Here is an 11,948-nt window from a genome sequence, read left to right as displayed (position 1 = left end):
CCTAGGTTTGACATCCGAGAGGTAGGATATTCTTGTCCATATCCTTGTTAGCCTCATTTTAAATGATTTTGGCCAATGAAAATGTTTTAGAACAAAACATGTTTAAAGAAAATGATTTCAAAGGAATAGCATGAGAATGCTATTAAGTTTTCTAATGATTTTAGAAATGAGATTTTAAAGAGTATCATTTCTTAAAATGAAATACTTTAAGGAATGATACAATGCATGGTGGCCTCAGAGATCGGGATGTGGGAATCGCATCCTTAGGGGCAGGTCCCGAAACTCGTACGGATCCATTTCTTGTTGGTGGAATTATGGCTCTGCACTTTTCACTAGACAGACATTTTACCGCTCCTTGTTTAGTGGTACGATGAGCTGCAAACTTTCATTATACAGATATTTTCTACTATGTGAGTATTTCCTTTTCTAAAAAGGATGATCGGTTCCGGGTGTATGTCTTCGGACCGTGAGTACCTTTATTTAAAATGTGTTTATAAAAATTATATCCTACTGGGCATTCCGCTCACTTTCATTATGTTTTCAATGTTTTAAACCCCTCCTCTAGAGTTAGCGGTTTAGATTTGCAGCGTGACAAGTGGATGCCAATGGATTGAAGGTGCGAAATTTGAAGCGGTACGTTTATTCAGATTTACGGTTTTAAATTCTGAGGTGTACTGTATTTCTGTATGTAAACTGTATTGGTCGACATTGTCCCTGAGTTGTATTATTTTTCTTGGACTTAATGAACTATTCTAAATATTATTTGTGAAATAAAGTCTCCGGAGCAAACTATATTGATATTTATGTAATTATTTTGTGATTTGGTTAAACAGTCAAGTTTAATTAAGTTAAATTTTAAGATAATCACGGCCCTATCCTTGGGATCGTGACACAGAGTCCAACTCCCATGCCCCGAGACCAGCATCACATGGTTCGATCTAACAGTCATAATCAGATTCGATAGCCTAGTCGATCCTAAGACTGCGAATATCAATTTTTAAACTACATCAAAAGAGTTTGTCCGGCAGGGATCCCCTGACTCTTCTTTCATTGATAACAGTTTATAGACTAAGCAATATTACTAACACTCTTGAGTATGAATCAAAACATAACTTTATTTTATTTATAAACATCAACAAAAATAATGATGTCCGATATTTGCCATTTCATAAATAACAAAATACACCATACTTTATGGACACATTTCCAACAATATATATATATATTTTTTTTCATACGGGTCACTACGGGTCAGTTTCGGGTTTGAACCCGAAATTGACACGAAATTGAATTGCGGGTCAATTTCGGGTCACACGGGTCCAACCCAAAAACGACCCGTTTTGTTCGTGTCAATTTCGAGTCGATCCGATTTCGACCCGCACCCCATTTTTATCAACCCTAACCCGTAATTTTCGTGTCGATTTCGATTCGTGTTGTCGTGTCGTGACCCGTATTGCCGTCCCTAGATGTGTGTGCATATTTCATTTTGAAGTATGATATTTGCGATGTCCAAAAGTTGTAAGGTTTTAATATTTTTATAAATAAAAAAAAGTCAAAGTTTTGACATCAATTTTTTAAGAAGTAAAATTTGACCCCTCAATATTTTCAGCAAATTACAGTTTCACCACTTAACTTTTAAAAAATCATATTTGAAAATTTGCCCCCTTAAATGTTTAAAAAATTACAAATTCACCCCTCAGCTTTTATAAAATCTTAATTTGATCCTTTATTTTTTTAAAAAAATTATAATTTGATCTCTTAATTTTAAAACAAATTACATTTTAACCCAAATTTTAAAAACTTTATAAAAACACCCTAATGGCTGGTAAATAAAAAATTAACCTAGTAAATGTTTAAAAATTAAGTGGTCAAAATATAAATATTTAAAAATTAAGTGGTCAAAATATAATTAAAGGTAAAATTGAAACACAACATGTAAAAAATTTTAAATGCGTTATTTATTTGGGAGAAAGAAGAAAATAGGCAAAGACTTGAGATGAATTAAAATTAATAGCCTAATAGTTTACATAAGTTAATAAATAGGCTAAATTACTGTTTTGTCCATAACTTGTCTGGTTATGAACCTTAACTTGACAAGTTATTGTCCATAATTCGTGATTTTTGTCCATAACTTGTCTGACTATAAACCATAACTTAACAAATTTATCCATAATTTATCTAATTATAAATCATAACTTGACAAATTATGATCTATTAATTTTTATAACTAAAAATTAATCTATATACTTTTTTAAATTTTTCATATTCGCATATTTTTTACTATTTTCGTATTTATTTTTAGTGTTGGTAACTATGCTATTTACTATAAATGGTTTAACAAAACAGGCTTAGATGGACCAGGCCCATATTATTCACAAACCTGGTCAAGAAGAGAAGCCCACTTCTCCTTTTCCTTTCTCCCCCGTTCCCTTCCCCCTGTGCCGATTCTCTTCTCCTTGCCATTCCTTTCCTTGTTAGAGTTAGAGCAGTAGGCGTGAGACAGAGAAGAAGGAGAAGAGGGCAGTTTTGATTTGATTTTGATTTTGATTTTGATTTCTCTCTTGATCTTCTCTCTGGTTGTCGTAAAATAAAATGGGTCGTCAGGCTCTGGGGAAGCTGATCGGTTTGATCGGCGCGTCGCGTAGTAGATCTTTGAATGCAATTTCAATGCAGAGCCTCCGTCATTACGCGGCCGCTCCTCCGCCTCCGCCGGCGGTGTTTGTGGACAAGAACACCCGCGTCATCTGCCAAGGCATCACTGGAAAGAACGGCACTTTCCACACCGAGCAAGCCATCGAGTATGGCACCAAAATGGTATTTTTATTCATTGCTTTGCTTTTAGGATATACATATATAATCTTCACTTTTCAATTCCATGGTTTTGGCTCTTTTTTTTTTTTTAATTTTATTTTGATTAGAGCTATAATTTTTAAAAATAAGAAATGTAATATTACCAACCAAAGCAAGCAAAAGTAAATGATTCTTATAGCTATAGCTACTGATGAAATGTGAGAATTCATTTTTTTTATTTTTTATAATCCGCTCTTCCTACTTAATTAAATATATATAGGATTTCCCGTATTTTGAATTTTTCCTCACCCAATAAATTGTTTTATTATTCGATAAAAGCCTCTTCCAAAATGTGGAAGACAACAAAGTGCTCTGGGTGTCATTTTAAGTGGGCTGGCTGGGCTCTAAACAAATTGTGAATTTGTGTGATCTCGAGGAGACCCTTTTGTCTTTCAGTTTGCGAAGTCAGGTTTTGATTTTTAATGACGACAACTATAACTTACGATGTTATGTGGTTTTGGAGTAGATAGGCTTATAACTTTTTGATTGTTTAAGGTAGGTTTGTTTATGACTCATACCAAGTTCCTTTTGGTTTTGGTTTTGGTTTTGGTTTTTGTAAAACACAGGTGGGAGGTGTCACCCCAAAGAAGGGCGGAACGGAACACTTGGGACTTCCGGTGTTCAACAGCGTTGCGGAAGCAAAAGCTGAGACCAAAGCTAATGCCTCCGTCATTTATGTTCCTCCACCATTTGCTGCTGCTGCTATTATGGAGGCTGTGGAAGCTGAGTTGGATCTTGTTGTATGCGTCACTGAAGGAATCCCTCAGCACGATATGGTTTGCTATTTGCTAATTAATCCCAATAATAATTCATTTCGAAAAGCTATAACTGTTACCATTACCAAACCCAATCCATAAGGTATTGAATTTCATTTTAAGGTACGAGTGAAGGCTGCTCTTAACAGGCAATCAAAAACTAGGGTGATTGGCCCTAATTGCCCTGGTATTATCAAGCCTGGAGAATGCAAAATCGGGATCATGCCTGGCTACATCCACAAACCCGGTCGTGTAGAAATCGTTTCACGATCTGGGACTTTGACTTATGAAGCCGTTTTCCAAACAACTGCTGTTGGCCTTGGACAATCCACTTGTGTTGGAATTGGAGGAGATCCTTTCAATGGGACAAACTTTGTAGATTGTATTGATAGATTCCTTGTAGATCCTCAAACAGAAGGTGATTGTTTATTTTGTTTCAAATGGTTTTCTTTTCTTTTCTTTTCTTTTTAATCTGTGGTGTGTTAGTTTATGTCACTGCTTGATCTTTATTTATTTATTCATTTAAATTTCTGAAGCGTAAAGTTAAGTCATGATGAGGCTGTGATAGGGTTATTGGCTTGAAAGAATTTCTCTCGTTGCAATTGCAACAAGCTAATCTGGAAAAATATCTTGTAGATAGTTGAAAAGTTGAATTATGGGAAATCTATGAGGATGCATGGTGCCTTTGGACTTGGTTTTATTTGCATAAAAGTGATGTGTGCCAGGCCAGCAGCCAGCTAGCTCTTATTTTCATTGGAAAATTGTTACTTATTAGAAACAGGGAGTCGGCAAGGGAAGGGCTTTAAGCTGCAGATTGAGTAATAGCAGATTCAGATTTTTTCCTAGTTCTGCCTCGATATTTAATTTTTTGAACCTATTTAAAATTCGATATTCCCTAGGCTTCCAATTTGTTTATACATTTCTGGAGGCTAAGTGGCTAACAACCTCTAGGATCTCTTTCCCAGTCACTAGTTGTCCAAAAATACAGGAATAAAGTTTTCACTTCGACTTACCTGTTCTTGGACATGGATAGAGGCCTAAAGATTGCTGTGTTTTCAACCACTCGGATCTGTTTGTTTGGTCATGTATGATTAGAAATTGAGTTCTCCATCTATGTGCTTGTGATAGGACCCACCTGTTGGTTGAAGGAATTGATTGTTTGTTAGTAGTTGTTAGATTTAGAAGAGAGTTACTAGTATAAAAGGGAGGGATTAGGAGTTAGAATGTTAGGATCTGTTAATGACTTGCGAAGTTAGTTTGGTTTGTTGGTTGTTAGAGTTTGATTAGTAGTCTGTTAGAGGTGAATTAGGAGTATTAAAGGGAGGCGAGGAAGGGAGATTAGGGGGTGTGGAATTTAAATTGAAATGGACACAAATATAATTAGTAATTGCACTAAACTAAAACAGTATCCGTCTTCTCTTGCATACCTTCTTCCGGGCTTTCTCACTCCAGTTACCTACTCATTATTATTAGCAAGCCATCTTAGCAGTTGCAGGAAGCAAGGCGCAGCTGAAACATGTGCATAAGCAACCCCAAAAAAAAAGAAAAAAGATGCCTTTTGATTTGCCTGATAGGTCTTGTCTTGCTTTAATCAGTAGGGGCCTTGTGACATGCTTCGTCCCCTTTCTCGGCATTTTCCTTGAAGAACGAAGACGGGCTTGAACTTAAAAGATTGCTTCTATGTGGTTGGTTGTTGGTATGCTTAAAAATCACTCATCGATCACCTAGCCAATCCCGAATAGCATAAATGAAACTTTGCTTTCTAATCTTACATGACTTCTGATTTGGTTTTATCTCTGTTTCCTATTAAAAAAAAAAGTTTGGTAGGCTGGTTATTTATGAGGGGAGAACTGATCTACCAAGTGCCTCTTCAGTCGCTTTGGTTGTTCACATTGTAATCAACATTGGAGTTGGCCAATGGATTCTCTATGAAAGTTGTAACCAACTTTTTCATTATTGCTATTGCTGATTGTCTTGGGATCTGGTGATCAAGCGTGGATTTTTGTGCCATTGTTTGGCCTTCTAGAGTTCAGACACAGGTTGTGGCCGAAACCGAGAATGAAGGTATTAGTCTCCTGTGAACAGTTCTCAGCTCCTTTGAGCCCACGGTGATAAGTGTTTTGAACTGGTTCATGGGTTTTGTCTTAAGCTGGTAGTATTTTGGTTTTTGTGGTTTGCGAACCAGGAGGCAAAAGATCAACCTGGAATTTTTTGTGGAAGTTTATATTAATTTCGATCGGATGATTTGGTCTTTGACTCTTCAGTAGCCTTGTGAATTTCGTTTTAACAAGATTTGTTCGGAGCTAAATACTTTGATCATGGAACTGAGTATTTTGGTTATAAAACAATCTTAGCATTAAAAGTTGAATAGAAGAAAGATGGGCGCAGTTAATATCTAGTCTGACGTATTTGTTTCATTTTCTGTACTTAATTAATGTATGTGTGAGGTACTAGCAAAGATTGGAATAAGGGAAGAAGAAATTTGCACTTATTACTAGTGATGTGTGTTTTGCAGGTATTATTCTTATAGGAGAGATAGGTGGAACTGCAGAAGAAGATGCTGCTGCATTGATAAAGGTATGCTTTTTTTTTTTTATTTTCTTCGGGGGTCTCCAAATGAGTGCAATTTAAATTGAATTAAAGATGACATTTTTTTTTTTCAAATTTCAATCTTAACTAAAGATGTCTTAGAGTTTGTTAGGAACCTAGCTCAGAAAATCAGCCAAACACCAATACCATACTCACACACACTAGAAACAGTAAGAAAATGAAAATAATAAGAGGGAATTTTATTAATCCAATCAGCCAAGAACATCAAATTACACTGAAATGTAAATGATAGAACGGAGAATTCGAGTACTCCGGGGACTCCTAATGTGGTGGTATTCGAGAGACTACTGCTCTCCCTAATCTCAGTCTCCCAAAACTCTCAAAATCACAACATGCCCCAAGTGAGCTACTAAGCCCTTTATTTATACTAATTCCTACTAACTCTACCAGCCCACTAACCAAATAAGTTCCTAAGTCATTAACAGATCCTAACATTACCCCCCGCCTAAACATTCACCTTGTCCTCAAGGTGAAAGCCAGAATAAAAAATTGCAATAGTACATCAACATGGGAAAAAACAGAGATCTTTGTGAGCTCTATGAAACAAACAGAACTTGCTTCAAATCTTCTTGATAACTTCCATGTTTTGCCAAGTTCACACTTCTGTTTGGAACCTGAATGAACCACAGTGAAATCAACTAATCCCAGAAGTTCATCCAAAAACTTATCCACATAAGAATGCAAGAGCTTGCTGGTTATTCCAATCAAATCGTGTATACTCGTCACCCTCCTCTCACCAGCTTTATCCTGCTGCAGTTTATACTCCACCGTATCCAAGAATTTTGCCTCGCTGTTCTTCAAAACACCAACAATGGAAGGAAGATGCAAGTGTACTTTCTCCATTCCTTTGTCAACACCCCCACAATTGCTAAAAACCGAACCAATAAGAAATTTTAAAATACTAGAATGGCCTCCACCTTCTTTAACTTCTTTCACTGGTGCATCAAACACATTCTCTATGGCAATATCCTTAGAAAGTTTGATGTCATTGAGATCTTGTTCCACACACCTTGACGCCCCTCATTCTTGGCATTGGTTTGAAAGTCATCTTCATTTGCAACGCCTTGGTCCACCTTCCCGATGAGATTCTTTGAAGGAAACTCTCTTTGAGCATCAATTTGCTGATCTGAAACAGCTTTAGTGTGAGCTCGAAGCAGCCCACTTGAAATTCCTATTTCATGCTCTTTATTGACTTTCAACTTGGTAGTGATATCTCTCTCAAAAACTACATTTGATATCTCTTTCCAAGGTGCAACAAGTACCTTGATTTGTCGTTCGGAATCAGCCGTGGTATCCGCTCGCTCTTTCGCCCAGAAACTCCCACAGACGGTCTCTTCTTGCGTTGATTGGAAACACTGTAGTAGTAAATGAGCTTTCAATTCATCCCAATTGCGGAACAACTGACAACCATCCTGCCATTGATTCCAAACTAAAGCATCACCCTCCATGGCCTCTTCTGCCGCCCATATTTTCTCTCTTTCTGTCAACCTATACAACAGAAATAACGTTCAGCTCGAGAGACCCACTCGTCAGCATTTTCTCTTGTGAACATCGGCATCTCCATTCGCTGAAAACGCCGATCCGATCGGTTCTCCCATAGCGTGTCACGCCACCTTCCCCTTCTCCTATTCAAAACCCTAGGATCTCCTAACCAACAAGATGGCGAAACTCTATTCACCTTGCCCATATCAGATCGAAAATCCCCAGGATCAGCCCCAAAATCACTTCGTGGATTTTCACATTTTAAGGTTCCGGCCCAAATTTCGCTAGAATTTCAAGACCCAGCTCCAATGGCGTCAAACTTAACCCCAATCTTGCTAGAAGTGCGACGTCCAGCTGCCACAATGCCGAAATTGGCCCTGCACACGCCGTAACTGGAAGATCTGGTCTTTCCTTCGCCGGAATCCACCTGAATCTCGCCGGAATCAGGTGACTTAGTCCTAACCCGGCCGGAATCTGCCCCAACCATGACGGAATCACGAGACCCAGTCCAATTCGCTGCATAATCTTCCCCGAACACGCCTGAATTCCAAGACATTACCCCAAACTCGTCGGAATCAGCCAAAACGGCACCCGAATGAGTTAAAATGGCACTCGAATGAGTTAAAATGGCACCGGAACCGCGAGACCCCTTCCAAGTCCGGTTGGAATCAGACTCGGACGTACTGAAATCGCGAAGTGCAGCCCTGGCGACGCTCAATTCTGTCGCGAATCTACTGCCATTCACTTTAGATCTAGACGATCTAGCTCCAGATCGCCAAGATTTTTCCCAATCTTCGACCTCGCGCAATTCCGGATCTTGTTGCGCCCCATCTAGCGTCGTTCGTCGACATTGACACTCTAACTCCATCATGGTTCGGCAGTTCGAAACCCTTGCTTCGTCATTCCAATCAGATCGCGGAACCCGATATTCAGTGCACAGATCTGATCGCGACTCCCTCCAACCAGATCGCAACGTGTTCGTCGTCGTTCGCCGGCGCTGTTCCTCTGGTTGCAACCACGTATCCTTCGCCGGCGTTAACCCACTTTCAGCCACCCAAGCTTTGCGGTCCTGCTCCTCTAACAATCGAATGATCCGCTTCACACTTTGAAGCGTCGATTCTAATTTCTCTTTCATTGATTCCATTTACTCTTTTCTCTTTTCTTCTTTTTTTTTTTTTTTTTTCCTCCGAGAATCGATTGCTCTGATACCAAATTGTTAGGAACCTAGCTAAGAAAATCAACCAAACACCAATACCATACTCACACACACCAGAAACAGTAAGAAAATGATAATAATTAGAGGGAATTTTATTAATCCAATCACCAAGAACATCAAATTATACTGAAATGTAAAGGATAGAACGGAGAATTCGAGTACTCCGGAGACTCCTAATTTGGTGGTATTAGAGAGACCACCGCTCTCCCTAATCTCAGTCTCCCAAAACTCTTAAAATCACAACATGCCCTAAGTGAGCTACTAAGCCCTTTATTTATACTAATTCTTACGAACTCTACCAGCCCACTAACCAAACAAGTTCCTAAGTCATTAACGGATCCTAACATTACCAAATTGTTAGGAACCTAGCTCAGAAAATCAGCCAAACACCAATACCATACTCAACACACACCAGAAACAGTAAGAAAATGAGAATAATCAGAGGGAATTTTATTAATCCAATCAGCCAAGAACATCAAATTACACTGAAATGTAAAGGATAGAACAGAGAATTTGAGTACTCTGACTCCTAATTTGGTGGTATTCGAGAGACCACCGCTCTCCCTAATCTCAGTCACCCAAAACTCTCAAAATCACAACATGCCCCAAGTGAGCTACTAAGCCCTTTATTTATACTAACTCCTACTAACTCTACCAGCCCACTAACCAAACAAGTTCCCAAGTTATTAACGGATCCTAACAGAGTTGTTATTCCACGATTGAAAATATGAATCTATGTACCCGTTTGTTTCACTGGTTTAGCAGTTCGAGCAGTAAGCACAGTTTAAACTTGTGTTTGGTAAGCACACAGTCCGAATTATATTCTCTGTTTGAACTGAGTTAAACTGTTGAACTTAGAGTTTAGGTCTCCCCTTAAGTTCAACTGTTCTAACTATTTTTTAATAGTAAAAAAGTGCCTACTCTCTACTTTTCACACCTACCAAACACAAATTCGAATGTTATACCCTAGTCAGATTAAAATTTGAATTGCACATCTAAACGGCAATTCGAACTACAATTTAAACCGCACAGTTTGAATTTTGTGTTCAAACAAAAAAATAGAAATCAACAAAATTCGAACTAGCGAATCAAACGGGGGGCTATATGTTTTTCTTCTTCTTTTTCATGTTCGCAATCCCATACAGGCCTCAACTCTTAAGCTCTTATTACAATCTATTGTGATTTGCTTAGGAAGCATAGGTTTGGTTACCAAGGGTTTATCCACTCGTTCCTTTTTTTCTTTGAATGAACCATCGTGGGCAATTGCGAACTGAACCCATAAAATTCTAAAGCAATGTGACCAAATACTCTAGATTCCGTTACTTGATTTAGTCTCTCAATACCCCCGTAACTATTGGCCTCCTCCTGTTCATTCCTCTCTATTTACTTTTATCTTATAGTATAAAACCTAGTCCCCCTAAATCTTTCCTACCTTCAGCCCTAAATTCTTACGGTGCGACTCCTAACTTCCTTACAATCCAAACTTATCTTAGTGGCAAAATTTGTTTTGAACCATTTATTTCTTAAAGTAAAATCCTAAATCACAACTTCTTGGGCTGCTCGATCGTGCATTTCAAAGTCTACATTCTCTCTTTTATTACCAAGTATTATAACTTCATAATTTTATTTTTCTTAAAAAAGAGTTGGTTAGTGACACTCTTTCTCCCTAGTTCTATGGGAAGGAAGAGATGAGTTAGAAAATTGATGGCTAGGATTAACAAGTTTGTGTGATGAATGAGACTTGATCCCTTTGAGGAAATTGATTGCTTTTACCTGTCAATTAATTTTTATTTTAAATTTTCTCTACATATGGACTATTGCTGGGTTTTTCTGTTTGCGCTCAAAACAATTTCGCTGACAAATGAAACAGGAAAGCGGAACTGAGAAGCCTATTGTCGCATTTATTGCTGGACTAACTGCTCCTCCTGGTCGTCGTATGGGTCATGCCGGAGGTAAAATAATATGATTCTGTTGTGAGAATATATTTTCACAACAAAACTAACTAATAAATGAATGTTTGTGTCCGAAGGCTTACTTTTATTGGTTTAATTGACTTTTCTGGCATCTTGTGATTGTGCAGCCATCGTTTCGGGTGGAAAGGGTACGGCACAAGACAAAATCAAGACTCTGAGAGAAGCTGGAGTGACGGTGGTGGAGTCTCCTGCGAAAATTGGGTCTGCCATGCTTGATGTGTTCAAGCAGAGAGGCCTTGTGAGTTAAACAAGTTACGTTGGATGAGCACCTTTCTTTTCTTCTTTCAAAGTATTCAGCAACAAAAAACTCTCATTCTCCAGCTTGAATTTTCCATATATTGATCATATCTTTTTCCTTCATCCTTCAGCTAATATTGTAGCACCCCAAATCTGCTGTCATTAGCCAATAATTTTGCGCATCTGATATTTTGCAGCATTAAAATACTTTTGATATTTTTATTTCGCTGTTTTAACAAGCGAAATGCTTTGATTTTATGGGAATTTTATATGGATGATCATTTAAACGTTTTTTTTTTTTTAAATATCTCTCTCTCTCTCTCTCTCTCTCTCTCTCTCTCTCTGTTTCCTTCTTATTTAGAAGTTCATAGTGACTGATCAGGATTTTAGTAATTTATATGCAGTGAAGAGTTTGGGTTGATTATCTCCAAGGGAAAATCAGGAAGATGTGCTAAAGGTTAAATAAATGGGGAATAGACATGATTAATTGATGATTTAAGTTTTTGTGCAGCTGTTTAAGGGTTTGTTCTTTTAGAGTTTAACTTGAGTATAATTTTTGAGTTGAATTTGAGTTATAACTTGAGTTGAACTTGTAACTTGAGTTTGTGTTTAGTTGTGTACATTTGAGTTATGATTTGAGATAAGAATCTTTTTGAGTTTGTGTTTGAGTGAGTCAAAACTTAAATTTGTATTTAGATAGTATTTTAATAAAAATTCAATGCTGATGAAAAATTTTAATAGGGTATATGGGTCGGGTTTTATTCGTCTTTTCGTTGTCAACGCATAGAAAAAAAAAATCATCTCAATCAGAATTAAAACGAAAAA

General features: G+C 37.7%; 1 protein-coding gene across 1 annotated transcript; it reads left to right on the top strand.

Annotated features, from left to right (window-relative positions):
* The first annotated feature begins 2,384 nt into the window (after window positions 1-2,384).
* On the top strand, window positions 2,385-11,404 carry LOC21390790 (succinate--CoA ligase [ADP-forming] subunit alpha, mitochondrial). Its single transcript, XM_024163171.1, has 6 exons — window positions 2,385-2,814; window positions 3,417-3,626; window positions 3,729-4,023; window positions 6,121-6,182; window positions 10,784-10,865; window positions 10,994-11,404. The coding sequence occupies exons 1-6, from the start codon at window positions 2,593-2,595 to the stop codon at window positions 11,131-11,133; spliced, it is 1,011 nt and encodes a 336-aa protein (XP_024018939.1). The 5' UTR covers window positions 2,385-2,592; the 3' UTR covers window positions 11,134-11,404.
* The last annotated feature ends 544 nt before the right edge of the window (window positions 11,405-11,948 follow it).

Source organism: Morus notabilis, unplaced genomic scaffold (assembly GCF_000414095.1).
Source record: "Morus notabilis unplaced genomic scaffold, ASM41409v2 Scaffold929, whole genome shotgun sequence".
Lineage (NCBI taxonomy): Eukaryota > Viridiplantae > Streptophyta > Magnoliopsida > Rosales > Moraceae > Morus > Morus notabilis.
The sequence above is the reverse complement of the archived record's forward strand: the minus strand, read 5'-3'. Positions and strand labels throughout refer to the sequence as shown.

Coding starts and splice junctions, on each gene's coding strand:
- LOC21390790 (XM_024163171.1), top strand. CDS start 2,593: ATGGGTCGTCAGGCTCTGGGGAAGCTGATCGGTTTGATCGGCGCGTCG. Junction 4,024..6,120: donor TGTAGATCCTCAAACAGAAG/GTGATTGTTTAT, acceptor TGTGTTTTGCAG/GTATTATTCTTATAGGAGAG. Junction 6,183..10,783: donor ATGCTGCTGCATTGATAAAG/GTATGCTTTTTT, acceptor CAAATGAAACAG/GAAAGCGGAACTGAGAAGCC.